This window comes from Vidua macroura, chromosome 18, assembly GCF_024509145.1.
Source record: "Vidua macroura isolate BioBank_ID:100142 chromosome 18, ASM2450914v1, whole genome shotgun sequence".
In the NCBI taxonomy this organism is placed as follows: Eukaryota; Metazoa; Chordata; class Aves; order Passeriformes; family Viduidae; genus Vidua; species Vidua macroura.
Genome location: NC_071588.1, coordinates 10,193,235 through 10,219,968, shown reverse-complemented (window position 1 = coordinate 10,219,968; position 26,734 = coordinate 10,193,235). Strand labels below are relative to the sequence as shown.

Sequence of the window (26,734 nt, the reverse complement as noted above, 5' to 3'; positions counted from 1 at the left end):
AGGGCAGGCTGTGACTGCTCCTTGCAGAGGGGGTTTGGGGACACGGGCAGGCTGGAGCTGTGACTGCTCCTTGCACAGGGGTTTGGGGACACAGGCAGGCTGGAGCTGTGACTGCTCCTTGCAGAGGGGGTTTGGGGACAGGAGGCAGGCTGGAGCTGTGACTGCTCCTTGCAGAGGGGGTTTGGGGACACGGGGCAGGCTGGAGCTGTGACTGTGCTCCTTGCAGAGGGGTTTGGGGACACGGGGAGGCTGGAGCTGTGACTGCTCCTTGCAGAGGGGGTTTGGGGACACGGGGCAGGCTGTGACTGCTCCTTGCAGAGGGGCTTTGGGGACACGGGGAGGCTGGAGCTGTGACTGCTCCTTGCAGAGGGGGTTTGGGGACACAGGCAGGCTGGAGCTGTGACTGCTCCTTGCAGAGGGGGTTTGGGGACACGGGCAGGCTGGAGCTGTGCTGGGGGCTGCTGACTGTGCTCCTTGCAGATCGAAGAGGAGCTCGCCGCCCTCCAGAAGGAACGTAGCGAGAGGATCAAGTTTCTGTTGGAAAGGCAGGAGCGAGAGATTGAGACGTTCGACATGGAGAGCCTGCGGATGGGCTTTGGGAATTTGGTCACATTAGAATATCCCAAGGAGGACTATAGATGAGGTTAAATTTCTTTGCCATTTAAAAAAAAAAAACAACAAAACCAACAAAAACCCAACAAAAACCACAGAAAGCAAACAAAGTAAGGATAAAACCTGCAAACCCAACATTCCCCATGTTGACGGGCGTGCTCTCTCTCTTTCTGTCTCTCTTACTGACATCGTGTCGGACCAGTGCCTGTATATTCTTATCCATCAGGGGCCCCTTTCCCCCGTCACGTCCCGGTGCAGGACAGCTCCTGGCAGTCTTTTCCATAGTATGTCACAGTATTGATGTCTCTGTGCAATGATTAAAAATGTTTCAGTGAAAACTTTGGAGACAATTTTAATGGAGAAAAAAAAAAAAAAAAAAAAGAAAAAAAAAAAAAAAGCCACCAAGTGGATGTATGTTGCTTCTGAGCAATCACTCATTTTACCACCAATCAATGAAAGTACAAGCAAAAAAATATTAATAATTAAAAGATATCTACGATCCCAGGGGGAGAGAGACTGAATCCGCAGCCTTACCTTAACTAGCTGCTGCATAATTTTATTTTATTTTTATTTTTTTGGTATTTATTCATCAGGAATAATTAAATAATAATTAAAAAAATTTTATTAAAGATTGAAAAAAAAATTTGATACATTTTACAGAAAAAAAAAAAACTTAATCGTGCTGTACATATCAGTGGTGACATATTATTACTTTTTTGGGGGTGGGGAGGGGCGGGTGACGACGTGGTGATTTTTAGGAGTACCATGCCAGGGGCAGCAGGGACGAGCCCTGGCCCCTGGGCATATTCTTGATTGTATCATAAATCATTTTCTGCTGTCGCAGAGAATGTGAATACACTTAAATGAGCCCACAGGATCCCAGTAGCACAAATTGGGCTTTGTCAAATCGTGTATTTTGTGTATAGAAGGAATTTAAGGAGAGCTTTTACTTATTTTCATATTGTATTTTAACTGTTTCTCTGATCAAAAATTTTTTTACTTCTTTCCCCCCCTCCCTTCCTGCTCCAGCCACCCCCCACTCTCCAGTTCTGTTCTGGAGCTCAACACTGTCTGTTAGATCATCCCAGCCCTTTTCAGTTTTTCTTTTATTTGTTTTTTGGGTTTTTTTTTTTTTTTTGTTCCTCCCCCAAGTCCACCCCCAACCTCATGATCTTGGTCATAAATATTGCATTATTCACACTTTCAAACTGTGTATTTTCTTACAATAAAAAGAGAAAAAAAAAAGGCTTTACTTCTTTTGCATGCACTTTAAAAAAAAAACCAACAAAAAAAAAGGACAAAAAAACCAACAAAACAACAAAAACATTTTTCAGGTTCCAGGGAACAGCATGAATAACTGTCAGAGCTTTTAATTATATTTGTAAATAAAAGTGTTCATCACAATGCCTGGCTGTGTCATTGTGGGAGGGGCGGCTCGTGGCCCAGCACAGGTGCAAGGTGGGGATGGGGAGGGGACACATTCCACTGGTGTCCCACTCCAGGTGTCCCTGAGCCTGGGCAGGGCTTGGTTTCCTGACAGTGGAGGTTTTTAGGGGAATGGATTTTTAATTGTTTAATGTTCTCCTCCCAGCCCGAGCAGTCCCAGCATGGATCAGCCTTTTGAGCCCTGCTCCAGCCTTAACTCTGGTGGGCCTTGTCTGGAGTAGCTGGGGCTGTTTTCCTGGAAAACCATCGATCCTCTTGGAATGTTTTAATTGCTGGGCTGATAAACTGCCCTGGGGTCAGCACCATCCACCTGAGTTCTGGAATCCCCAATTTTCTCAGGGGTGCTGCTGATTCTTGTTTGTCAGACCATGTCACTGCAGAGCTTTGATACAGCAGCTTGAAAAAAGGGGGAAAGCTCCTGATTCCATGAAGCTGAATTGCACTGCCTTCACCTTTTTTACCTTTTTATAGCCATCAGGCTCTATCAAAGGCTCATTTCTGCTCTAGGCACTCAGGAGACACCTCCAGGCCTCACTGCAAAGCTGCTGGAGCAGCAGGAAGCACCTGGGACCTGCAGCTGGGCTGGGAGGTGGCTTCAGGACAGGGTGCCCAGAGTGCTGGGGTGTCAGATCTGCTGTGGTGATGTGGGGGTTCCTGTGGAGGGAAGGAGCCCCCACGGGTCTGGGAGTGAGGGGAGATCCCTTGGGAAGGAACTGAAGGCTGGGAATGTTTTCAAGATGGAAAGACATGATGGCTTTGAGCTGTGTCCCTCTGTCATCAGTGAGTCCCAGGAATGGGGAGCGCTGGGCACGGGGTCCAGCCTCCTCCCAGGAACACACCACCACCCACTGCTCCCTGAGCACTGCCCTCACCCCCCCAAGAAGACAACCAAGCACACCAAGTACCTTGGGAAGTTTTTAATTGCACTGTGAGCACAGGGCAGGTCACCACAGGACTGAACAGAACAAAGTGGTCTCAGCTTTGAGCGGCAGCAGAGAACAGAAGGAAGTGCTCTAGGCCAGCTCCTGCCTCCCTCTTGAGCTGCACCTTCACTACTGCAGTGGTGATGTGGAGGCACTGGCCAAATGTAGGAGGGGGAAAAGAAAAAAAAAGGGGAGCAAGTTTCCCTTTGACTGCCCTCTCCTTTCCTGGAAAAGGGAGTCTCCACAGCCAGCACCCACCCCGAAGTGGTTGTGTACCCACACCCCTGCCACCTCAAGCCATCCCAAGACAGCAGAGACCCCCTGAATTGACACTAATTCACAAAGGCTTTTAATTCCCTTAAGCAGGTCAGTTTGGAGCCAGGGACACCCATCAGCAGCTCTCTAGCTAGGATACCACGAGCATCAGCACAGGCCTGAACACAGGGACACGGAGCAGGGACGGTGACATTGCCAGTGGTCAGAGCGGGACACTGGGGTTCAACTCATTAACAGAACAGAACTACAGCGCCGTGCCCGGCCCCAGCCACGGCTGCTGCGGTGCCCAAGGGCCCTGGCCCTACTTCCCCGAGAGCTGCTCGTACAGCTTGGGCACGTAGTCGTCCCACTCGGCCTGGTAGCAGGTGCCCGCCACCGGCACCCCCAGCCCGTACTTGCTGCGGAAGGCGGCCACCTTGAACTTGCCGCGCTTGTCCCCGGAGCGGTTGGACAGCACGGGCTCGCTGCAGGCCAGCTGCTGGGGCTGCTCGTACACCAGCCACACGTAGCGGTGCAGCCCTGCGGGGAGGGACAGCATCACCGCCCGCGCTCCCAGCTGACCCCACAGTGGCCAAGGGTGATGGAGCCGAGGGCAGCTGAGGGCAGATGCACTAGATAGGCTGGATCCCGCACGGATCGTTCCCACAGGCAGTTTCCTGCAGGCTTCCCCCCCACCCTTCTGCACTGGGTGTGATCCAGGTAGCAGCACCTGGGAACTGCTGCAGGTACCGACCTGTTCCCTTGGGAGGCCCGGAGCCAACATAATCCGACATCACGGTCCCGCTGCCCACGTCGTTGCCTTTCATGTTGGTCACCAGGAAGTGATGCCACTCCCTGAAAAGAGAAGGTACAGAACAATCAAAGTGGCAGAGCTGCAGATAGGAACGCCCTTCGTCACTCCAAGCTGCTGCTTTTCCATGAGGCTGTCAGCACGGGGTAAAACAAAGAGCTGGTTTGCCAGACCCGAAGGACACCAGTCCCAGAGCGGGCACCGCTTTGTAGGGATGCACAGCATGCCAAAACAAGCTCCACATGGCTGCAGGAAACCCACAGCCTGATCTCTGAGAGTGGGGATGCCACACACTGCTGAGGCTGACTTGAGGAAGGTGAGCTGGTCCCAGATTTAAGATTCTGCTGCCAGCAAAGACCTAATTCCAACTCATATACGTGCTAAATTAGAGCAAGCAGTAAACGCTGTGCTGCTCCAGCTACAACAGACCTTTGAGCATCCCTGATAAGAGCAGCTGCTCCTCCCCATGCTGTCCCTGGCTCAAGGAGAGAGGCAAGGACACAATTTCTATGACAAGCCACAGCCCCACAGCTGCACCTTAGGCAGAGCACAGTCCCATCTCCTCCTTAAGCCTCTGCTCAGCCCAAGAGAGATGCTCCTTTTTCCCCACGCAAGCCACGGAGCCGTCCATCCCCGTTACCTGAACTTTGGGTCCTTCCGACTGGGCGCATCAGGGTCTGTGAGAACCAGGGTGTAAAGCTTCTGCGGATCGCAGCCGTCCCACTCGATGCTGGTGGGGCGATGCTGGACCTGCAGGGATGACCGCGTTAGCACCGGCCCCGCTGTCAGCGCCAGCCACCTGCCCCGCACACAGGGCCGGCATGACCTGCGCTGGCAGCCACGCCGAGGGGTTCAAGGCCATTCGCGCCAGCTCGCCCTGGCTGTGAGAGCCACGGGCCTTCTCTCCTGCGGCACGGCCGCCCGCACAGCTCAGCCCCTCTCTCTGCCCCTACACCTCTCCGCGGGGAAGCTCCGCGGCAGCTGCCGGAGCGACAGCGCAAGAGGCCCGACCGCATCCCGCCATTTTGCCGCGCCACCCCCGCGCGCAGGCCCGGGTCTGCTCACCTGAGTGGGCGTGAGCACCTTGCCCAGCTCGTCGATCTCCACGGAGCCATACTTGACCCTCAGCGGGTGCGCCGGCTTCTGCTCCACCTCGGCGAGGCTCAGCGGCCCGTCCCACTTGGCCAGGTCCACCGGCATGGCGACGCTTGTGGCTGCGACGGCGGCGGCTCCGGGCTGCCCGTGCCCCTTGGCGGAGGCACCGCCCCGCTCCGCTCCTATTGGTGGAGACGCCGCTAGGCTCCCCTCCCATTGGTGGAGACGCCGCTATGCTCCCCTCCCATTGGTGGAGACGCACCGCCGGCCTCCCCCGCGCCAGCTGTATGGCGCCCCCAGGCGGAGCCGAGGGGGGCCGGCCGAGCTCAGGTTACCTGGGCCAGCACTGTCGCCCCTACCGCTAATTAGGTTAATTAATAATTAATGTACCAGGGCCCAGTGGGCCAACCCTGTGGGTCTCAGCGCTCTGCTTCACGCACGCCTTGGTGCTTCCAAGCTGCCATGTGTAAGGTGTCCCGGAGAAACCCGAGGATAGTTGCGTGGTTACGGTCCTCGCTGCGGAGTTACACAGAGTACCAAGTGTTTTATCTCTGCCCTTCCCGCCGCGCGGGTGGTGGGGTGTCCCTAAGTGGGTGGATTGGAGCAGCCCTCTGGATGAGGGGGTTGCTTACCGCTCAGGGAACACCGCTCAGGGAACACCGCTCAGAGAACACCGCTCTCTCCGGTTCAAACCCTCCCGATCCGAGGGCGGCAGCGGGCGGCAGCGCCGGCCCCGCTCTGCTGGGGCGGCCGAGGGGGGCGTGAGGGGACCCCAAGATGGCGGGCGGAGCCGGGGGGGGGGGGGGGGGTCCCAAGATGGCGGCCGCCCAAAGCGGCGGTTCTGAGGCGGCGGGACCCGATGGATGGACTGTGAAAAACGCCAATCACTTGGTTTTTAAAATGTTTAAAGTTTAATAATAATAAAATGGTTATAAAAATAGTAATATAATTAGAGTAATAAAAATTTAGAGTTAGGACAATTACAAGACAATAAAAAGCAAAGAATTACGGACGTCCGGATGCTCTCGGGCCCTTAAGCCCCATAAGCATCCCTTGTGAGCAAAGGAATCACCTTAAAAGCAATAGCCTGTTGCATATTCATACATCTCATACATGATGCATAAATTCCTTACAAATTAAGAGCTTTTCTGGTTTTTGTCAACTTCTTCTCCTTAATCCTGGTGGTTCCATAAAGACGGAGAGAAGGTGGAAGAATGTTTGTCTTTTCCGATAAGGAGGCCATAACTCTTCGTGGGCCCCGTCACTGCCATCATGAAAAGAATTTCTTGATTATCTCATCTCTTTCTTGAGCTAGTTAAAAAGTATCTTACATAGTATAGTTTCTATTTTAACATTGTGTTATAACCTAAAAATACATTTAACACACTGTGAAAAATGCATATTTTATGATTGGCTTTTTGCAAATGTTACAATGAATATTATATGTGTAACGTTGGAAAGTTATGCTGTATTAATTATCTCAAGTAGTGTTTTGAATGTATTTTTAGGTTATAACACAATGTTAAAATAGAAACTGTACTACGTAAGATACTTTATAACTAACTCAAGAAAGAGATGGGATAATCAAGGAATTCTTCGCACAAGGATAACAATTACAGAAACCCCTAAATTTTCCAGAGGAGAGGAATTTATGGCTTTCCTTATCAACAGAAACGAACTTCTTCAAGCCTGACTTAGACTCGAAGGCGTCTGGGAATTAACAGAAACTTTTTGACAAGTACCAGACAAATTTCTTGTTTTAAATAAAATATATGCATAATCATGAAGTGTTTTGTATATGCAACAGGCCATTGCTTTTAAGGTGATTCCTTTGTTCACAAGGCATGCTTGTCGTGGCTTAAGTGCCCGAGAGCATCTGGACATCCATAATTCTTTGCTTTTTATTGTCTTGTAATTGTCCTAACTCTAAATTTTTATTACTCTAATTGCATTACTATTTTTATAACCATTTTATTATTATTAAACTTTAAAACTTTTAAAAACCCAGTGATTGGCGTTTTTCACACAAACTACTCGAGAGAATTAATATAGCAAAACTTTCCAACATTACACACATAATGCCCATTGCTACATTTGCGAAAAGCCAGTCATAAAACCTGCATTTTTCACACGGACAAACCCCCTGACGGGCCCCTCGCGGGCCCTGGCGGGCGGGTCCCCGCGGCTGGGCCTGCCCGCCCTCCGCGGGCCTGCGGCCGGGGCGGCGGCCGGGCAGCGCCGCCCCCGCGGGGCCCTGCGGCCGGCACACGGCCGTGCGGCGCCTCGGCGCGATGCCGCCGGCGCGCCTCTTCCTCGCCCTTTGCTTCTGGAGGCTGGTGCCGCGCCGGGAGGCCGCAGGTAGCGCGGGCTGAGGGGAGGGGAGCAGGGAGCTGCGTCCCTTTTCCTGATCCTGGCGTGCGCTGGATGATTTTAGTCACCTCAGAGGTCCCTCAGCAGCCCCCCTAGCAAGCACCTCAGAGGGCTGGCACAGATGAGCAGTCCGGGTCTTTGCTGCAGAAGGCGGCTTTGCCCATTCCCTCCATCCTTAACGCCGTCCCTTCTCTCTTGCAGGAACAGATGAAGTGGTCTTTGGGCAGGTGGGAGGAAGCATCCTCCTCTTATGCCGCAACGTGTCCAAGGAAGCCGCCGAGGTGGTCTGGTTCCAGGGGGATCCGCACTCCTTCCCTCCTCTCTTCTCCTCGAGGGTCTCCTTCCCCCCCGACGTCCGCTTTTCCCTGGTGGACAACAGCTCCCTGAGCATCACGGAGCTGCGTGCGCAGGACGAGGGCAACTACACCTGCAGGGAAGTGCTGAACAAGACGGACCATGAGCACAGGGTGCAGCTCCTGGTGGCCAGTAAGTCATCCCCACAGCTGAACTTCCTCCCCTCCGCCTTCCACATCCCCAAATTCATCTGGCACCGGTGGGAAAATAGTATTTGGAAAGTGTAAATGGCTTTATGGTGCAGAATCTCTCTCACATCCGCTCACAAGCACCAAAATGTGTGTCCAAGTGGCCTGTCACAGGTCTGGCATATGCAGGGGAAATGGCAGCTCTCAAGGCCTTGCTGTGTCTCTTCTTCATTGCTGATGATAAATGAGTTTTTGGGCACATCTTCCATTCTCTGTAGCTATTCCACGGGGACCCTTTGCCTCAGAGTCTGGCTGACTTGAGTCTCCATAAAGCTTGGGGTGGGGGCTGCTGCTCACTGTCTGCTTTCCCTTGTTTGGGGTAGATGTGCTGTGCCATCCTTTTAGTGAGAGAACTCTTCCCAGCTGAGAAGTCTTACATTGATGGAAGCACAAAATTCCTCAGGTTTATGTGGGAGCAGTGTCCTTAGAGTTGTACCTGTTATCAGCACAGGCTGGCTCTGTCAGCCCCTCTGTGTCTTCTGGTGCTCTCCCCCTTTTCCATCTCTATTTCATCCATTCATTCCCTTAGAAATGTTCAGAGCACAGGTGGAAGTCAGGCTGGAAAGTGCTCCAGCCAGTTCATCCTTCCTGCTTCTGCCAGGGAACCATTATTTTGCCCTGATGCCTCATGTATTCCATGGGAACAGCCCCCTCCAGATCTGGTGCCACTCTTAGTCCCTTTAGGATTGAGAAGAGGGAAAATCCTCTGCATTTTCACCCTCTGTACTCCCTTGGCCCTTTCCTTTCTTGCTGTTCTTTCCATGTGTGAGACCTGTTTGCCTTCGGGGTGTTCCTTCCTTCTGCCTGTGTGTAAACACTGCACCTGTTCTGTACAGATTAACCTCTTGAAAGTTCACAGGAGTAAAAGTTCTCTTCCTGCAGCAAGGAATGTGCAGGTGGAGGTGTGGAAGGATTGAACCCTAGACTGCTTCAGGGAACAGATCTGTAGGCACTGGGCTGAGGAGTGGGGAGCCCCAAATCTGGAGCACTGGGGCAGAACGCTCAGGAGCAAAACCTATTTATGGGGTGCCAAGTGTTGGTGCTGCACTCTGGACTTCATTTCTTAGTCTGAAATTAATTGTGTCACTTAATTTCCAAGTACAACAAAGGTGATGTGAGCATAGCCTTTGATAGGTGAGAAGGAGATTTCTGGAGATGCTTTAGCTCAGCAGGAGAAGCATCAGCAAAAGTTAGAAGTTCAGCCTCTGGCCTGTAGCAGGTCCTGTTGGTGGAACATCTTATCCTGGCCTGGAGCAAATTTTGGACATGGACTTGGCACTGTGGAGAGCCTCCAGGATATGTAGAGGTTTTGTGTGGGAATAACCAGCTGACAGTCTTCAGCCCATCCCATGGGTGGTACCAAAATGTTCTCTTTTTGTTTAAAACTGCACTTTGAAAACCTCACAAGCAGTAAACATTCTAGTGACAGGACAAAGGTGCAGCCCTGCCTTGGGCTGTGGTTCTGTGTTTGTTTTGGATGGGAAGCACCTGTGAAGGAGACGTGCAGTTCCACACCTCCAGGGATTCCTTGGCACATCTGTGTGTGGGTTGATGCAAGAACTGTTGGCTCTTCTGTGGGTCAAATCACAACAGGACCTTTTTGCTGGTGTTTTGGGAGGGTGGAGATTTTTAGGCTTTTGGTTTGTTAACTTTGTGGGAGCAGGTTTTTTTAGACAGAGCTGTGCTGAGAGAGTCTGGAAGTTCAGGATGTAAAGCTGATGGCTTCAGGAGACTGTTCCTGAGGTCAGCACACAAAGTGCAGCTCTGGCTGGACATCCTGGAGGGGCTGTGTCCACCTGGACATCCTGGAGGGGCTGTGTGCCACCAATGTGGGGCTGGTTGAGGCTGACAGGACTATTAACCACAGCCAGGGTTTGGGATCACTTTGATCCTCCCCAGAGATAGGACACAGGGAGTGTTGCAGAGAACTTTCTTGCCAGAGCTGGGTGGTTTCAAAGATCACCTGAGGTGTGTGTACAGTTCCTGCAGAGACAAGCCCCAGGAAGGTGTGTTCTTGCAGCTCACACGAGGGTTTGCCATGATGGTTTTTTTATTAATTCAAGTCATTTCAAAATCCTCTGAATAAATGCTCCCCAAAATAAGCCTCAGACATCCCTCTGACACCTCTGGTGTGGGGCTTGTTTTGGTTTGATCTCTTGGTGGGGTCTTGTTCAGCACTGCATTAGGCACACACAGGGGCATGGCCTATTAATTCTGCCTGGATCAGAGTCCAGAATCCCTCTGGCTGTTAAATCAGCACGTGTGTGGATCACGTTTGGAAGGAGCAGCTGGGAGAGAGCCAGGACTGTGCCTTGCTCTCGAGTGATGACTCAGTGTCCCTCCCTGGTAGCTGTGCCAGGATGACCAGGGCAGTGGGATTTCATTGTCCTGCTGTGTTTATCTAATTTCCATTGGATAAAGCTGTAGCAATCATTTTTTCCCTCCCTCAAGGTTTGGCTGTGGGGACTGTGACAGCCCCTCGTGGTCCCTGCTGGCTGTCACTTACAGCTGTGCACACCTGGGGCTGCGGGATGCAGGGCAGGGAGCAAGACTTGCAGGGAAAGAGTTTTCAAGGGGAATGATGACAAATTAATTGCAGCCCTGCAAGTGTTTCTGACCACGTGCTGTCCTTGCTGATAGATCCACCACAGGCAACCCCAAAGTGCTGGGCTGAGAGCTCCTCATCGGGGCTGATGCTGCAGCTGTTCTGCAGCTGGCCCGGGGGGTACCCCCACCCCACCCTGCACTGGAGAGAAGAGGGGCAGGATTTGGAGAACTCCAGCTGGGTCATCAGCTCCACCAGCTCCTCAGACACCCACGTGGAGACACTGAACAGCTCCCAGCTCTCCCACCGAAAAGTCTTCAAGTGTGTGGGCAGCCACGTGGTGAAGCAGGAGCAGCCTGCCTGCACTGTGGAGATAAGTGAGTGGATTTGCTGCCTCATTAACTGCTAATGAAGCTGGTGAATGGGGGGGGGGGTGGGTACCCGGGTCATTCCCTGCTCTCCAGAGCACTGAGGACGTCAGGGAAGGCATGGCAGGGCACCTGAGGCCCAGATGTCCTGCAGCTGACATCCATCACGGCAGAGTTGTAGGTGAGCTGTGTTTTGGGCCCATCTTCAGGGGCCAACAAATTTCACCCCAGCAGTGTTTTCGCCTGTGGAAAGCTCCCACACACCTGTGTGAAAGTGAGAGGTGGTTTGGGGGCTGTGGGCAGCTTGAGATGAGGTTTGGTAAGGTTGGGTTTAAGGGTTGTGTGTGCCCTTCAGGCATCTCGGGGATCTGGGTGGCTGATGGAAATCTGGGCTGTGCTTATCCTCCAAGGGTTGTCAAGGCTTCACAAGAGCTCTGCTGTTCCCAAGGAAAGCAATGCCTGAGCTGCTCTTCTCCTCTCTGCCATCTACCTGCTGGCTACCCTCAGGCCATTTTTCCCTGGGGATACAAAGACAGGTGTCAGAAGGGACCGAGCACCATGAAAGCTGCTCAGGTCGCTGCTCGGGAGGCTCCTGAGTGAGCCAAATGCCAAACCCATAGCGCTTGTGTCCCAGACTCCCGCCTGCCTCCCTTCTGTTAATGATTATTAATCAGCCAGAAGCTTGATTGCTCGTTATGTTAATTGCCTCCATTCCCTCCTTGACTCCTGTTTTTGTTTTATTTCTCCCCGGGGGTGTTCAGAACTCCCTTCCCTGGAATCGGAGCCCCCACAGACCTGCTTTGTGGGTGACAGTGTGACCCTGACCTGCCGGGTGACCGAGAGCACCCCGGCAGCTCGGCTCAGCTGGCTCCGGGACATCACCCAGCCCGAGGTGGAGATCCAGCCTGGGGGGAGGTTTCTCATCGCCCAGGAGGGCAACGTGTCCCGGCTCACCATCCAGAACTGCTCCCAGGGCACTGATGGCGGCTGCTACGTCTGCAAGGCCCAGAACCCCGTGGGGCTCAGGGAGCTCTTCGTCTGCCTCACGGTGAAGCGTGAGTGGGGCTGTGGCAGGAGGGCCTGGGGACACTGCACACCTGCTCTTTGGCTTGCACTGAGAATTCCTCATCCGTCTGTGTCCCCTCTCTGCAGAGCCGGTGAACATCGTTGGGGTCGTGGGTGCTGTGGTGGTCCTGTCCCTCCTGACTGTTCTCACCGTCACTGGGGTTGTGTTGTACTACAATCCCCTCCTGTGCCTCAGAGGTAGGGATTGGTTCCTCCTTCCTGGGGCTCTATCCCTAACCCACTTGTCCCTCCCCATGTGCTGGAGTCAGTCAGGGTTGCCTGTGCCGTGTCTGGGAAGGTCACCTCCACATTTGTGCCTCTGTATGGGGCTGCCAGTGACCGTCTGGGGGAGACACAGACATGGAGGCAGGATTGGCAGGGGTTGTCCAGTCCAGTAAAACCAGGGGCACTCCCAGAGGGGCAGTTTCTAATGCTGTCTGTCTTTTCTCTCCCGTTCAGGTGCTGCGTTCAGGTGAGTTGACATTCCTCAGCCCAGTCCCTCATGGCATCACTACTCAGCCTTCCTGTAGGGCAGGGAACAGGCTCTCCTCAGCCTTTCATCCAGCTTGCTCTGCTGTTCCCAGGAATGCAGACTCAGGGGATGTCTTAGTGCTGGTGGACTCTGAAGATGACGAGGAGGGGAAGGGGAGCGAGGAGGCCCCGAGCAGCTGCAGCGAGCACGAGGCCATGGCGCTGGTCGGTGGGAGCAGGGCCCAGGCTGCTCACCTGAACCACCTCACAGAAGGTGAGGAGCCACCTGCTCCCTGCTGAGCTCTGGGTCTTCCCAGAGCAGCTGCCAGGGAGGGAGGAATTCTTGATGGCTGTTGTAGCTGAGATGCTGCTGCTCTGTGCCCTGTGTAGGTGACGATGACGAACTCCATGGTGGGGTCTCTGCACAGGAAGTGAGAGAAGAGAGAGACACGAGGCTCATAGCTTCTATCCCTCCTTGAGGAAGCACACGGAGCTCCAGCTGGAATCCAGCATCAAGCAGGCCATCACTGTGTGTGGCTGAGCACAGGCTGTCAGTGTCCTGGCCCAGGACACTTCAGGCAGAGCCTTCCCACCTCTCTCTCCACCTGCCCCTTCCACAGTTTCACTCCGTCCTTCTCCAGCCATGTTTCTCCATTTCTTCTCTCCTCTTCCATTTCCCTCCTTATCTTGGGTGTCCCTAAAACAAAGTGACACCCAACCCAGGCAGAGCATGGGACCACCCCTTCATTTCAATGCCTGTGCTGGACTCAAATTCCTGTGTGGGATTCTGGCTCAGTCCCCATGAGGAGCTCTGGGATGGACAAAGTCACCACGGGGCCACAGTGGTCCTGTGACAAGGGAAGAAACAAGGGCTGTGTGGGCAGGACATGGCTGACACTGGGGAGGCTGAATGAATGACTGACATGACTGGGGAGGCTGAATTGTTTGTATTATAAATATTTTTCCCCTATTCCTTCTGCAGTGTTGCTCTATGTCCAAGTCAGGAGTTAATGTGTTCCTTGTCAAGTGTGGGTGTAGGGTAAGGGGGACATGAGCACACATATGAGGGGACAAAGGGGACCTGACAGCACACAGGGGATCACAGGGGATCTGATGGCCCGTGCAGTGGAAGGGAAGCACTCCTGGGACACGCAGGGAGAGGCAGGGTCTGCGCTGTGGGTGGAGTCTGGGGTTCTGAGCCATCCCTGGGGTGTCAGAACAGTGGGAGCTGGAGCAGGCTGAGGGGGACAGGGAGGGGTGGGGATGGTGGTTGTGGTCCGGCTGTGCACAGTGGTCTCTGAAGGGCCAGAGGGTTCTCAGGGGCTGGAGTGGGGTCAGAGGGCTGGAGGGAACGGATGTGGGTGGAAGGATGGGATGGTTTGAGGGCTGAGAGTGGGAGCCTCCCTGCAAGCAGCGCTGGTACATTCCCTGTGCCCCGCACGGCGCCCTCGCAGCGGCGCTTGGAGCCAAGCCAGGAAAATCCCAGGGAGCTGCAGGAGCCTCTGGCTGCCCCTGGCAACTCTGTTGTGCTGCCACCACCTCGGCTGTCCCCGTCCCAGCTCCCCGCAGGCTCCTGGGCGAGGGGGAGGCACCGGCCGAGATGGACTCGGAGCTGGAGGAGCGGTTGCGAGAGGCTTTCCGGGACAAGCTGCGGCTGCTGTGAGTGACACCCCTCTGCCCTCCCCGTGGCAGGTGACCAAAGGGTTGGCAACCGGGCCAGCATGTCCTGCGTGCCCCGTGATCTCGGTTTGTGTTCCCATCTCCGGGTGCCACTGCCAGGATGGGTGCCACTGGGTGGGTGCAGTGTCCCCAGCTGAGGCTCCCAGGGAGGAGAGGACACTGCAGCCATGGGCAGGGGCAGGCAGGGGGATTCCCCGGGTTCTAACAAGAAAGCTGAGATTGTGGTGTGACTTGTCCTTCCCTAGGGAACAGCACTGGTGCTGGGGGGCTCCAAGTAGGGGAGGCTGAAGTGGGAGGGGTGGGCAGGAACGAGGTTGGGCCAAGAACATGAATGCAGGCAGGGCTAAGCCTGTGTGGCTCCTGACAACCCCTGCACCCACGGGCAACCTCCTGCTCCTGACAACCCCTGCAACCCAGGCTCCCCGCGCTGAGCCCCGCGGACAGCGGTGGCCCGTGGGAGCCCTGCCCGTGCCACGGTGGCAGATGCCCTGCCCAGGCTTTCCCTCCCCAGCCCGGCCGAGCTGCGCGCAGCCCGTGGCAGGACGGTGGCGGCGCGGGACCGCGCCACGCTCCCGCCATCCACCCGTGTGCTCCTGAAGAGGCGGGAGGTGGCGGAGGCGGAGCGGGAGCTGCAGAACCGGCGGCAGGTGAGGGCGGCCCCAGGCCCCCCGAGCGTCCCCTCCCCGGGCGCTGCAGGTGTGCCGTGGGGACAAGGGGGCTGGCAGGCGTGTCCCCAGCTCCCCACGGGCTGGGGGCCGGGGAGTGCACAAGCGGGGGGGCGATGCTCTCGATACCCTGCGATCCCGCAGGAGTTCCAGCAGCGGATGCAGCGCCTGGCGCAGCGCCGGCAGCAGCTGGCCCGGAGGCGAGAGCAGCACCGCGACGCCGTGCTCAGATTTGACTCCTTCCTCAAGGTGCCGGGCCGGGGGCCGGGGCCGGGCCGGCCGGAGGGTGCCCGCTGACCCCGTGCCCACGGCGCAGGCGGTGGCGGCCCGGCGGGAGCGGGCGCTGCGCCGGGCGGGCGAGGAGCGGGCGCGGGCGGCGGCGGAGCGAGCTGAGGCCGCCCGGCTGCAGCGGGAGCTGGAGCGGCTGCTGCGGCACAGGGAGCGCCTGGCCCGGCGCCTGCGGAGCCTCCGGCCCTTCGGGGACTACCTGCGGGACGTGCTGGCCACCATGGGGCAGGTGAGCGTGGGCTCCTGCGGTGCCACCCTGCGTGTCCCCAAGCCCCTTGGAGGGCTCATCCCTCCAGGGCTGCCGCCTCCCACTGCCCAGTTCCAGGACGTGCCGGCCATGCTGATGCATTTCGGGGTGCTGGCGGGGGTGCGGGCAGCCCTGGCACGGGAGGCAGAAGCCGGGCAGGAGCAGCTGGCCCAGGGCAGGGCACAGCTCCAGCGGTACCGTCAGGAGACCAGCATCCAGCTCCTGGGCACCAGGAACGAGCTGGCCCGGCTCCACGCACGCCTGGAGGCTGCCCGCCAAGATGTGCTCCAGTGGGTAAGGGGGATGTGGGGTGCCCAAGGACCCCCAGGCAGAGGGGCAGCAGTACAGACCCCAGGTGTGCTGCACAAGGGAGATGCCCAGTGCGGTGGAAGTGCCAAGTTGGGCTGCACCCTTCTGGGCTGAGCTGAGGATACCCACATGCCCAAAAAGCAGCAGCTCTGCATGGGGGGGATACACAGCCGGGACTCCTGAGTCCCCCTGGCCAGGCCTGGGGGGTACAGAAGGACTCAGGGCAGTGGCCAAAGGCTCACTCTGTCCCCCAGGAGTCCTGCTGGGCCCACATCCAGAGCACAGCCATCCAGAAGACCCTGCTGCTGGGGCAGATCAAGCTGGCTGTGCTGAACCTCTTCCAGCAAACCACTGCACAGCTCAGGATCCCCACGGACAGAGCCCAGGAGGACACGAAGGCCCAGCTGGACATGGTCAGCACAACGCTTTCCCAGGGCAGTGGGGCTGGGGACACACAGGGGCATTTACATCCCTGGATGGCCGTGGCATCAATCTCCCATCTCTACAGCTGCTGCTCTGCATGCAGGCCCTGGCTGACATCTGTGCCACTGGCACACACCCACAGCACCGCAGGAGTGCCAGGCTGCTTCGGGGCCAGGAATAGCCCCTGGGGACACCTGCCTGCTCCTGGGGCTGCAGAGAGGCTGCCAGGGCCAGCATGGAGCCACAGGACCCATGGAGATGGAGGTAATTCCCTGCAAGTCTGGAAATCCCATGTCAAGAGGCAACATGGATGGCAGTGGCACAGTCACACTGGGATGGCACCACACCCGGGCAGGGTCAGGGCACTCCCGAGGTTCCCTCCTGCACAGAGCACCCCAGGCAGGAGGACGAGGAGGAGGGAGCTGCTACTGGCATCTCTGAAGGTGCTTCACATCAAAATACATCAAAATACATCCAGCTGTGCAGCCGCAGCACCTGCTTGTTCTTGCGTCTCTAGGGAAAGAATTACCCCAGGCACGATGCTTGGAGCAAGCACAGAGAGAAGCTGGGATGCAAAACCAACCAATATTTACTGTCCCCTTCCCCAGCTCCCAGCCCAGGCGTGTCCCCTACATCCTCTTCCTCAGCTTGCCCTTCCTGGCAGCGCCCGCCCGGCGCCCGAAGGCCATTTGCCGCAGCTCCTGCACGCGCTGCCGGTTGCGGGCCTTGAGGCGCTTCAGGCCCCCGCTCTGCAGGAAGCGCTGCTTGGCCGCCTTCTTGCGCTGCTTCAGGATCTGCTGCTTGTTCTTCAGCTCCGAGCGCACCCTGCCCTGCGCCGGGGGCTGCGCGGGGCCTGCGGGGACATGGCTGTGCTCAGAGCCGGGCTGAGGGGAACAGTGCAGGGCTCTGTTGCTTGCTTCAGGTACTCACCGTGCCCACGCCTGTGCTTCCCTCTGAACTGCTCCCTGCTGCGTGGCCCTTCCTCATCCTCATCCCGCTCGTCAACCTTGTACTTCTGCTTCCACTTCTCATAGCTGGGACGGGCGTGTTAAGGGAACACGTGGTGACTCTTCCCTTGACCCTGTGCTCCCTCCCCTGGCTGCTGCCCTGGCAGGGGATTGAGCCCTGACACGTGGGTCCAGCCCTGCTCCCGCAGTGCCCAGCCCAGGCAGGCAGCAGTGCCCATGGCAGGATACAGGTTGTTCTTGTAGGAGCTGCTGATGTAGCGCCCGCTCTCCGTCCGCACCTTCTTCTTGTCCTCCTGGCCCGTCTGCCCCACAAACCGCTTCTTCTTGCGGTCCCTGCGAGAGACAGAAGGGTGGTGGGACCGAGCAGTGCCACCCCCAGCCCTGAGTCTCCCTCCAGCCCATGGGCAAACCCCACTCACCACTTGAGCAGCTGCTTGCTCTTGTTGAGGTTGTGGTTCTCGTCGCCCATGAGATCCAGCACGGCCCCGGCCGCCTGCTGCTCAAAGGCGCTGCCCTCGCCACCCACGCTCAGCCTGCAAAGGGGGGTGATGAGAGCAGCCCCCACACAGGCTGGGAGGGGACAGCAGCAGGAGCCCCCCCCAGACTTACCCCCGCTCACTCTCAAAGTCCTTGGGCCGGTATGGGATGTAGAAGTCCTCAGCCTGCTGTGCCGGCTGCTGCGGCTTTTTCCTGGGACCATCTTCCCCTCCTCGGCCCCGTTTTCGCTTCTGGCCCCCCACATTGGAGAACACGTCCTGGATGGGGACAGTGGAGGGGTTCAGGAGCCACGTCCCCCCAACATCCCCGCAAGTCTCTGCACCAACCCCCGAGCCCCAGCACAATCTGAGGGCCCTGGTGCTGCCAGCACTGGGCCAAGGCAGCTCTGCAGCAGTTCCTGCATCTGTGACCCAATTACCTGGAGGTCTTCCTGCTCTCCTTCCCCATCCTGGGGCTTGGGAGGGGCCGGGCACAGCCCCTGCCCTTTAAGTGCTGCTGCCCGCTTCTCCTGCTGCCCACGCTGGAACTTCTCGATCAGGGCACGGTCGTGGCGCCGCTTCGATCGCATCACGGTGCTGGCCGGTGTCCGGGATGTGGCGTTGATCTCAAAGATGGTCTGTCCCCAGGGCAGAAGCATGATTCCCAGTGAGCCACGTGGGTCTCCCCTCCCCTTCCCTCCCCTCCCCTCCCCTCCCATCTGTCTCAACTCACGGCCTTGGACTTGTAGGTTTTAATGCTATCCACCAACTTCAGCCTCTGCAGCTCGGTGTCTTCGAAGCGAGCTCCTGGGGAAGGCAGGCAGGAGAGAGGCACAGATCAGTTTCCTGGGGAGGGCAACGGGGTCCCCTCCCTCAGCACCCCCTCAGCACTCACTGAAGAGGGGGTGCATGCCCAGCTGGGACACATCCAGGTCCTTGGCCCTCTTGATGGACTCTGGCGAGGGGCCGGGCCGGGAGCGCAGGTACTGCTTGTGGGCGTTGTCCGCGACGCGGCGGAGGCTGCGCAGCTCCAGAGAGCCCTCGTGGTCCGTCAGCAGCAGGCATTCCTCGTCGTCCACCAGGCTCTGCGGGACACGGCCCAGGACCCCGCCAGCATCTGCAGCCCAGGGCACACCGTGTCACCTCCCAGCAGCCACCCTGGATTTCTCAGAGCAGAGCTGACCGCTCCAGGGAGCTCCGCACTGTTCAATCAGCATCCCCCACACACAGGGTGTATCACAGCCCCAGCACCCCATTCTCCCCATCTGTGTGAGGGCCCACCACAAGACCACAAACTCCAGCACTGGCCAAGGATAACACCCCAGTGGCCACACAGCCATCCCTCACCTGCAGGCATCTCCTGGGCTCCGGCGAGGACGAGCGGGCGGCCCAGGAAGAGGTGGAGGTCGAACACGTAGGGCATCTCGTCAGGAGCCACCAGCGAGTAGGCAGTGCCACTCCGGCCAGCTCGGGCCACGCGACCTGGCACGGGCAAGAGGAGAATGGGAAACCAGACCCAGCCAGCCCAGCCTGGCCCCACCCGCGCAAGGGATCCCTGGTGTCCCTGGCAGTCTACACACGTGACATTTACCGTGAGGGCATGGCTGGCAAGGGGCTGTGGGTGGCTGGGAAAGGGACAAGGGGAAACTCTACAGAGAAGCTACCAGTCCTGCCCCCAAGAGCTCTCACAGTCCAGCTGGGACATCAGTGACACTGCTTGTCCCCAGTCTGTCCCTCAGTATCTCAACACAGGTGGGCACTGGCACCCACCGACACGATGCAGGAACAGCTTGCCCTTGGCAGGGAAGCTGAAGTTGATGACATTGTCCAGCATGGGGATGTCCAGCCCCCGGGCAGCCACGTCGGTGACCAGCAGCACTGGGCACTTGCCCTGGGAGAACTTGGCAATGTTGATCTTGCGGGCGGTCTGGTCCAGAGAGCTGTAGATGTGGGTGCAGCGGATGCCCTGCGCCGTCAGCAGCTGGGAAGGGGGGAACAGAGACTGAATGGGTGTGCCCTCAGCAGAGAGACAGGGCCAGAGACTCCAGAGTGGCCACCTGGACCTCCAAATCCCGCTGTGCTCCCTTCTCTCTCTGAGGGATGAATGGATGCAGCACCTCCACGATCACACATTGTAGGGTTTCTCCTTCAACCCAGTGAAACAGAGGGAGAGATTCCAGCAGGGACCTGCCACAGCTGCAGACCCCACAGGGGCACCCCCAAATGCCACGTACCTCCTTCAGATACTCCGTGTGGTGCTTGGTGGCCACAAAGACGACTGTCTGGTCCTGGGGCTTCACCACGCTGCGGAGCAGGTGGAGCAGCACGGCCGGTTTGTCGTCCCCGCGCACGTGGAAGAACACCAGCTGCAGCACGAGGGCAGCGCTCAGCCCTGTGCCACCACTGCCACCCTTGTCCCCTCCTCAGGGCCACGTGGCTTGCAGGGGGTAGGGGGCACAAAGCCCATCTTGAACTCCCCCCACCCATCTCACCTTGAGCTGCTCACTCAGCTTGGACTCCACATCCAGGCGGATCAGCATCGGCTCAGTGAGGCCTGTGGTGACACACAGGACATGGGTCACTCACGGCGTGTCCTGCTGGGGACACCCGCTTGGCACAGCATTAATCCAGCTTGGTTTTCCCAGTGCTGGGCTCGGCCTGGCTGCAGGACTGTGTGGTGTCCCTGTCCCCAGTGCCACCTGCCCCCAGCTCCTCACCAGCCCGGGCAAACTCGACGAGCAGCTTGGGCAGCGTGGCGGAGAACAGCACGGTCTGGTGGCAGTCTGGGAGCCGGGCGATGATCTCCTGGAGCTGCTCAGCAAAGCCCATCTCAAAGAGCCTGCAGGGGAGGGGATATGGGACATGGCAGGTCCCTCCCTGCCACTCCCTGGGCCTCTCACCCGTGTGGGGACACTGCCAGCCCTGGGGACACCCTGTGCCCTGCTGACCTGTCGGCCTCGTCAAACACCACGTACTCCACGGTGTGCATCTTCAGCTTCATCTCCACTGCCACGTGCACCAGGCGCCCAGGGGTGGCTATGATTCTGTGGGGACAGAGGTGGTGACAGGACCAGGCCGAGGGGGAGGCAGTGTCCCCACACCATCCTGGGAACAGGTCCCAAGTCCAACCCAAAGACAACACAAGAGACCCTGTTGTCCCACAGGAAGTTGCTCCAAGGGAACACCAGGAATGCCCATCAGGCACACCAGCTCTAAACACCAGTGATGTCCTCGGATGGCTGGTGGCCATTTCCCCACTGGGTCCCCTCCCTGTGCCCCACTCACATGTCAGGGTTCTCATGCAGGGCAGCAAACTGGTCCTCCATCCTGTGAGAGAGGGGAGAAGCTGGGGTGGCACCGGGCAGCTCAGCCCCTCACCAGGTTTTGGGGAAGCTCAGGATAGCAGGGATTGGAGGGGACATGGGGACAGCTTACTTGTCTCCTCCCAGGATCAAGGCTGTCTTCAAGCCAGTGAACTTGCCCAGCTGTAGGGTGAGGAATAAACATACCGGTGGGATGCAGAACCAAACCCATTGCCCCTGTTGTTCCCACTCTCCCCCAGGTCCCCTGTACCTCCTTGGTGAACTTGAGGGTCTGCAGGGCCAGCTCCCGGGTGGGCGAGAGGATGAGGGCGCGTGCCCCGGCCTGGCTGGGCGCCTTCAGCCGCTCGAACATGGGGATGAGGAAACAAGCCGTCTTCCCGCTGCCCGTCCGGGCCATCGCCACCACATCCCGGCCACGCAGGATGGCGGGGATGGTCTGTGGGACACCACTGTCACCGTCACCATCGCTGTCCCACTGCCACCCCCTGCGACGGGGACCCACCGCTCCCCAGGCTCACCTTCCTCTGGATGGGTGTGGGCACCTTGTAGCCCTTTTTCATGATGCCCTTGAAGACGGGGTAGCTGAGGCCTAGAGGAACAGGGACAAGTGAGGGGGCATGGGCAGGTGGGGACAGTCCCTGTCCCAGGGACAGTTGTCCCCTGCCTCACACGTACCCATGGACTGGAAGCCCCCCGATTTCTTCTTCTTCTGGTTCTGGGCCCGCACCATGGCCTGAGTGTCCAGCTCAGCATCAGCGCCATCGTCCTCCTCGGCGGTGGTAGGGAAGGCGGGCAGTGGGGTGGCAGGCACCTGGGGACAGTGGGGGACACGGCTGCGGTGATGGGTCAGGGTCACTGCAGCTCTGGCAGGCAGGGGCACCAGTGCCGGTGACTGTGGGCACTGGGGACACAGGCACTGGGACACTGGCACTGGGACACGGGTACTGCGGACACGCGTACCAGGAATACGGGCACTGGGGACATTGGCACTAAGGACACTGGTACTGCGGACACCGGCACATGGGGACCGGGGCCCCAGTACCGGGAGCAGCGGCCCGGGGGTGCAGGGACACGGGGGTGCAGGGACACGCCTCACTCGGGCCCGCCCCGCCCCGCCCCGCTCCGTCCCGTCCCGCTCCCGCTCCCGTCGCTTCCCTTCCCGTCCCGCCCCTTTCCCGTCCCGTACCGGCGCTCCGCGGGGCTGGCGGCGGGCGCGCGGCGCCATGTCGGTCCCGGCGGCGGAACCACGTGGCGGGGGCGGGCCCGGAAGGGGCCGAGCCCGGCCCGCGCCCGCCCCGGGGCCGCGGCCATGCGGGCGGCGGGTCCGGTCCCGGCCGGTGGCTCGGCTGCCGCCGCCGCCCGCCCTCCGCGGGGCCCCCGGGGCCGCCGCCGGGTGCGGCCGTCCTTCGTGGACGAGTCGCTGTTCGGCCGGCCCGCGGGGGCCCGCCCGCCGCCGCCCGCCTTCCCGCCGCCCTGGGCGGCTCCCGCGGCTCCCTCAGCCGGCGGCTCCCGGCCCGGCAGCCAGTGCAGGTGAGCCGTGCCTCGGGGCGCTCCCGCCGCTGCCCCGGGTTTCGGGGCTCGCTCCGCGTCGGTGTCCCCGGGCCGCCCTACGGAGCCCCTCGACTCCCCCGGCCCCGGCTCGGCCGCCCCGCCGGCTCTCGGTCACTCCCCCTCTGACATTCCCCGCTGTAACCAACCCGTGTTTCTCCGCTTGTCGCCCTCCAAGGTCCCGAAGCCACGCTCCGTCCTTCTGTGACGAGTCCCTGTTTGGTGCCAAGCCGCAGGGTCCTGCCTGGGCAGCTCCGCGGATGAGGAAGGAAGATGTAGCCAAGCTCCACTCGCTGCTCTGGAGCCCCCCGCCTGCTCCCCAGAACCAGCCTGGCCTTTCCCCGCACTGCAGGGGGACTCCCCTGCGAGCCATCCACCCTCCGGCCTCCGCGCCTCCGGCCACGTCTGAGCCCGGCCACAAGGAGAAGTTGTGTGGCTGGAGGCATCCCAGGAGCGATGCTTGCTCCGAAGGCTGGGGTGCTCCTGGCAGAGGACGTTCCCAGTCTGTCAGCCGGCTGAGCAGCCCCCCGGACAGGATTCACCTTTCTTCCAACCTCGGCACAGAAAGGTGGAAGAACCAGAGCACTCCAACAACCCCTGCTGCGCCCCAGGGCCCTCTGGTGAGGGGTCGGTCCAAGAGCGTGTCCGGATCTCCTGTGCCCAGGAATGCCAAGGCAGCAGGTGGCTGCACAGCCAGACCCCCCTGGAAGTGATGCCAGGTGTCCCTCTGGATGTACATACAGCCTTAGTCTAACTGAGGCCTCCCTGTAACCAAGCCCACGAGGACCCTGGGCCTTTCCATGGCTGGAAAGGAAGGATGGAGCTGTTCCATGCTGGAAGACAAGCCAGGAGCCAGAGGTGACCCCAGTGCTGGGAGCTGTGACCTCCTGGTTCAGGACACACCCCCACGGCACCAGAGCCTTGGTGGGAACAACTGCTTCCCGAGATGTCCAGGGGGTGTCAGAGGAGGTTCCTGCTGTCTGGGGAATCCAGCCGGGAGGTCGGAGCAGCAGGAGACCCGAGTGCCCACAGTGCAGTCCCGGGCCCCTCCAGGCACAGGTACACGGACATTGCAGGGACAGTGCAGCTCCGTGGGGACAGGCAGGGGCCATGCAGCTCCCAGAACAGGGGGTGCTGCTGGGGTGGGGTCCCAGGTGAGTCTGGCTGGGGCAGTTGGGGTCGGAGGGCCCTGACAGGGACCTTTGCTGAGCACGTGTGGTGAGAGGCGTCCTGCTCCATCCCGCCTGTGCTCGTGCCTGCGGGAATGCAGGACATCCCTAGTCTGACCTGCTTGAGGCAGTCCAAGGTGGTAGAAACCCCTAGGAATAGAGGCTGCAGAGCCTCTCTGGCCTCCTTCCCACTGCTCCACTGTGCTCAGGGTGAAAATTCTCCCTTTATCCAGTCAGAGCCTTTCTTGTTTCATTTTGTGTCTGTTCTTTCATTCTGCACCCGAGCACAAGCCTTGGCCCAACCCTCATGGCCTCCTCTTCTTTGCAGGTATTGAGAGGCTGCTGAGGCCCTCCCAAAAGTTCCCTTCTCCAGGAAAAGAGCTCCATTCCCTCTGCCTCTATGCACAGCATATGCCTTGGTGTCTCCCTGCTGTCCTTGCTTTGTGCCACCAACACCTTACGGACTCCTCTGACAAAGCAGGACAAGGGAGGACGAGCACAGAGGTGAGGAAAGCATTGCCCTGCGTCCCGCTGGCAGTGGGAGGATCCCAGGCTGGATGGGGTTTGTGACAGAGAAGGATCTGCACAGAGATTTTGGCAGCTCGTGGTAATGAGGAGGTGCTGAGTAAATCCATAATTGTGTGGCTGAGGGTTGTGAGGTGCTCACGGCAGTGCCACGGGGTCACCACATAAGTGCTCTGAGACAAATCTGGGATCTGGGGGATGCTGCTGAGTGATCTGGGCACCTCCAAAGCTCCTCCACTTCCTTTGCTGAGGTGGGAAAGAGCAGCTCTGTGTGTATTAATAGCTCTGTGTGTATGGAGGTGGATAAAGGACGTGGGGTTTGCAGTCACTGCTCCCTGGGGAGGGAGGCTGCAACGAGGAGCTGCTGAGGTTACTGCAAGTTTGGTAACGCCCATGCCGAGGGAAACGCTCAAATTCACCCAAGGACACACGAAGCCAGGTTAACAGCATCCTTCTGCCCCCAGAAATGATGTTATTGCACCTTGAGCAGCAGCAGGATTGGCCCTTGACCCATTCCAGCAGGTGGAGCTGGAGCCAGCCAGGAGCCTGCACTGAGAGGAATTTCTGCTCATTTCTTGGCCTGACAGGTAGCAAGAATAACCTGACATTAAAACCTGAGAAGGTGACTGAGCATCCTTGTGATTCGCTCCGAGCTCTCGGATCTCCCCCTGTGCTTCCCACTGAGGCAATCCTGCAGCTCTTCTCCACCGGGGGTAAAATTGGAGGGACAGGAAACAACCGTGGCCTTCTCAGAGGAGGGGCTGGGCGTGCTGGTGTCAATCCAGGTGGTGTTTGGGTTGTGGGCACAGTGACGTGCAAGCTGTGAAGGCTGCAGGTCTCACTGGGCTGGGAGAGAGTCCAGATGTGATTTGGACGCTAGATGGAGACAAGAGGGTTGAGGATTGACACGGGAGCAGGAATGCTGATCCAGCAGCAGGTGGGAGATCCAGCGAGGCGAGTCGTCAGCAAACTGGGGGAACTGCCCTGGAATCTAAGCAGCAGAGAACTGAACCAGTGGGATCTTGGAGAGCTGGAGTCCTTGAAAGAGGAAGCCTCTTAAAATAAGGAGAGATTTTATCTGAGAATCAAGTTAACAGTGGCCTGTGTGGCCAGGATTGGCCACTTTACCCCCACTGCTGCAGTCAGGGTCCAAGGAATCAGTGGGGGAAACTAGAGCCTGTCTCATCAGCCACACTTTCCTGTCCCACACTGGCCCAGGTTGTCACTGAGGCCTTCCAGGAGCTCAGAACTGGCACTTCCTTGCTATTTACACATGAGTACAATGTTGGTTAAGTATAAATGGGTTGTTTGCATTTTGTTCCATGACTCTCACATTGGTGCTTTACTGTTGCCCTGTCCTCTTGTTCTGCCAGAGCTGTGCAGCCCAGCACGAGAGCAAAAGCTGCTCTGTTACTGCTGGAGCTGGTGCTCACGTGGAAGAAAACCCACATTAAACCTGAATTAAATGAGGTGGGGGAAATGTTCAGGTGTTTCCTCCCTCTAGGTCCAGCCCGTCCAGTGTCACTGGTGCTCAGCTCAGGCCAGAGCTGTTGATACAGAGGCCTGAACTAAGCTGGGGATCCTCCCTGCTGCTGCCCTCATTCTTCTGCCTGCTCAGCACTGACATAAACCTCACTCTCCACCTTTGACTCCACCCTGACTCCTTGACTTGTTGCTTACTTGGGGCTAGAAGCTGTGTTGCTGCAGGCAGAGCACTCCAAAAACCAGCAGAGCTGGCAGGAGCCAGGTGATAACTTGATGGCGGCAGCAGCCTGACCTTAGCAGGCTTCATCTCCTGCAGGGCCTTTTGAGAGCCAGTGCTCCTGGATACCCTTCACAGCACCTCCTGCGCCCGGGCACGGCTGGGCTGCACTCAGGGCCCGGCTCATTCCTACCGCCAGCGGGCCTGCGGACAGGGAGGCCCCGTCTCCGTTTTCCCCGTCTCCGTTTTCCCCGTCTCCATGTGGCATGGGGAGAAGCGGCTGTCCCGCCCCGGGAGAAGCGGCTGTCCCGGCCCGGGGAGAAGCGGCTGTCCCGGCCCGGGGAGAAGCGGCTGTCCCGCCCCGGGAGAAGCGGCTGTCCCGCCCGGGAGAAGCGGCTGTCCCGCCCCGGGGAGAAGCGGCTGTCCCGGCCCCGGGAGAAGCGGCTGTCCCGCCCCGGGAAAAGCGGCTGTCCCGGCCCGGGAGAAGCGGCTGTCCCGGCCCGGGAGAAGCGGCTGTCCCGGCCCCGGGAGAAGCGGCTGTCCCGGCCCCGGGAGAAGCGGCTGTCCCGCCCGGGTCCGGCGGGGTCCCGGGCCTGCTCCCCGCGGTCCCCGAGCCGCTCCCGCCCGCGTGCCGCCGTTGCCCGGTGACCGCTCCTCTCCTCCCTGACCCTGGGGCGGGGCCTCGGCGCAGCCAATGGCAGCCCGCGCTTCATTCCCGCTGAGCCCACCCCCGCCACCTCCGATCAATCAGCACCCCCATCTGTCTTGATAGACAGCGCTTCTATCCAATGGCGAGGCGAAGTGCGTGAGGCGGGGAGGGGAGGCGGCATTAACGCGGAGCCTCTGGCAGGGTGTGGGAGCGGGCTCGGTGCGCGGATTGGCGGGAGAGCTGAGGCCCCGCCTTTTGG

The 26,734-nt window shown here is 58.7% G+C and overlaps 6 protein-coding genes across 12 annotated transcripts in view; 4 read left to right on the top strand and 2 right to left on the bottom strand.

The window, feature by feature from the left end:
* Window positions 1-683, top strand: part of TAOK3 (TAO kinase 3) — a 75,446-nt gene extending 74,763 nt beyond the window's left edge. For all 3 annotated transcript variants that reach the window (XM_053994291.1, XM_053994292.1, XM_053994289.1), the window contains one exon: window positions 481-683. In XM_053994291.1, coding sequence (XP_053850266.1) covers window positions 481-642 — 162 coding nt within the window. In that variant the 3' untranslated portion in view covers window positions 643-683. The remainder of the gene's footprint in view (window positions 1-480) is intronic.
* Window positions 684-2,960: 2,277 nt separating this feature from the next.
* Window positions 2,961-5,906, bottom strand: PEBP1 (phosphatidylethanolamine binding protein 1). Of its 2 annotated transcripts, none has more exons than XM_053994296.1 (5): window positions 5,775-5,906; window positions 5,113-5,324; window positions 4,688-4,797; window positions 3,991-4,091; window positions 2,961-3,776 (listed from the first exon to the last, which is right to left on the bottom strand). In XM_053994296.1, exons 2-5 carry the CDS (start codon window positions 5,245-5,247, stop codon window positions 3,559-3,561), a joined length of 564 nt encoding a protein of 187 aa, XP_053850271.1. In that variant the 5' UTR covers window positions 5,248-5,324; window positions 5,775-5,906; the 3' UTR covers window positions 2,961-3,558. The 2 variants fall into 2 exon arrangements, with proteins under 2 accessions (XP_053850271.1, XP_053850269.1); XM_053994294.1 differs by lacking the exon at window positions 5,775-5,906 and adding an exon at window positions 5,533-5,689.
* Window positions 5,907-7,390: 1,484 nt separating this feature from the next.
* On the top strand, window positions 7,391-13,476 carry VSIG10 (V-set and immunoglobulin domain containing 10). Its single transcript, XM_053994293.1, has 8 exons — window positions 7,391-7,500; window positions 7,714-7,998; window positions 10,695-10,976; window positions 11,729-12,022; window positions 12,120-12,230; window positions 12,492-12,504; window positions 12,617-12,777; window positions 12,894-13,476. The coding sequence occupies exons 1-8, from the start codon at window positions 7,434-7,436 to the stop codon at window positions 12,980-12,982; spliced, it is 1,302 nt and encodes a 433-aa protein (XP_053850268.1). The 5' UTR covers window positions 7,391-7,433; the 3' UTR covers window positions 12,983-13,476.
* Window positions 13,477-13,876: 400 nt separating this feature from the next.
* CFAP73 (cilia and flagella associated protein 73) lies at window positions 13,877-16,598 on the top strand. Of its 3 annotated transcripts, XR_008439861.1 has the most exons (8): window positions 13,877-14,162; window positions 14,695-14,830; window positions 14,993-15,097; window positions 15,165-15,365; window positions 15,456-15,677; window positions 15,947-16,105; window positions 16,201-16,379; window positions 16,505-16,598. XR_008439861.1 is itself a non-coding variant. In XM_053993898.1 (7 exons), exons 1-7 carry the CDS (start codon window positions 14,104-14,106, stop codon window positions 16,294-16,296), a joined length of 960 nt encoding a protein of 319 aa, XP_053849873.1. In that variant the 5' UTR covers window positions 13,877-14,103; the 3' UTR covers window positions 16,297-16,598. The 3 variants fall into 3 exon arrangements, 2 of the variants coding, with proteins under 2 accessions (XP_053849873.1, XP_053849872.1); XM_053993898.1 differs by having other exon boundaries at window positions 16,219-16,598; XM_053993897.1 differs by having other exon boundaries at window positions 16,201-16,598.
* Window positions 16,599-16,686: 88 nt separating this feature from the next.
* DDX54 (DEAD-box helicase 54) lies at window positions 16,687-26,423 on the bottom strand. Of its 2 annotated transcripts, none has more exons than XM_053993896.1 (20): window positions 25,805-26,423; window positions 21,558-21,693; window positions 21,401-21,471; window positions 21,133-21,318; window positions 20,995-21,044; window positions 20,845-20,886; window positions 20,508-20,603; window positions 20,277-20,398; window positions 20,052-20,113; window positions 19,794-19,925; window positions 19,330-19,540; window positions 18,907-19,041; window positions 18,455-18,676; window positions 18,293-18,366; window positions 18,000-18,197; window positions 17,693-17,838; window positions 17,503-17,616; window positions 17,312-17,416; window positions 17,046-17,149; window positions 16,687-16,968 (listed from the first exon to the last, which is right to left on the bottom strand). In XM_053993896.1, the coding sequence occupies exons 2-20, from the start codon at window positions 21,610-21,612 to the stop codon at window positions 16,745-16,747; spliced, it is 2,349 nt and encodes a 782-aa protein (XP_053849871.1). In that variant the 5' UTR covers window positions 21,613-21,693; window positions 25,805-26,423; the 3' UTR covers window positions 16,687-16,744. The 2 variants fall into 2 exon arrangements, with proteins under 2 accessions (XP_053849871.1, XP_053849870.1); XM_053993895.1 differs by lacking the exon at window positions 25,805-26,423 and adding an exon at window positions 22,069-22,138.
* RITA1 (RBPJ interacting and tubulin associated 1) lies at window positions 22,192-25,450 on the top strand. The gene is made up of 3 exons (XM_053994165.1): window positions 22,192-22,412; window positions 22,609-23,489; window positions 23,928-25,450. The coding sequence occupies exons 1-2, from the start codon at window positions 22,192-22,194 to the stop codon at window positions 23,141-23,143; spliced, it is 756 nt and encodes a 251-aa protein (XP_053850140.1). The 3' UTR covers window positions 23,144-23,489; window positions 23,928-25,450.
* Window positions 26,424-26,734: the final 311 nt, after the last annotated feature.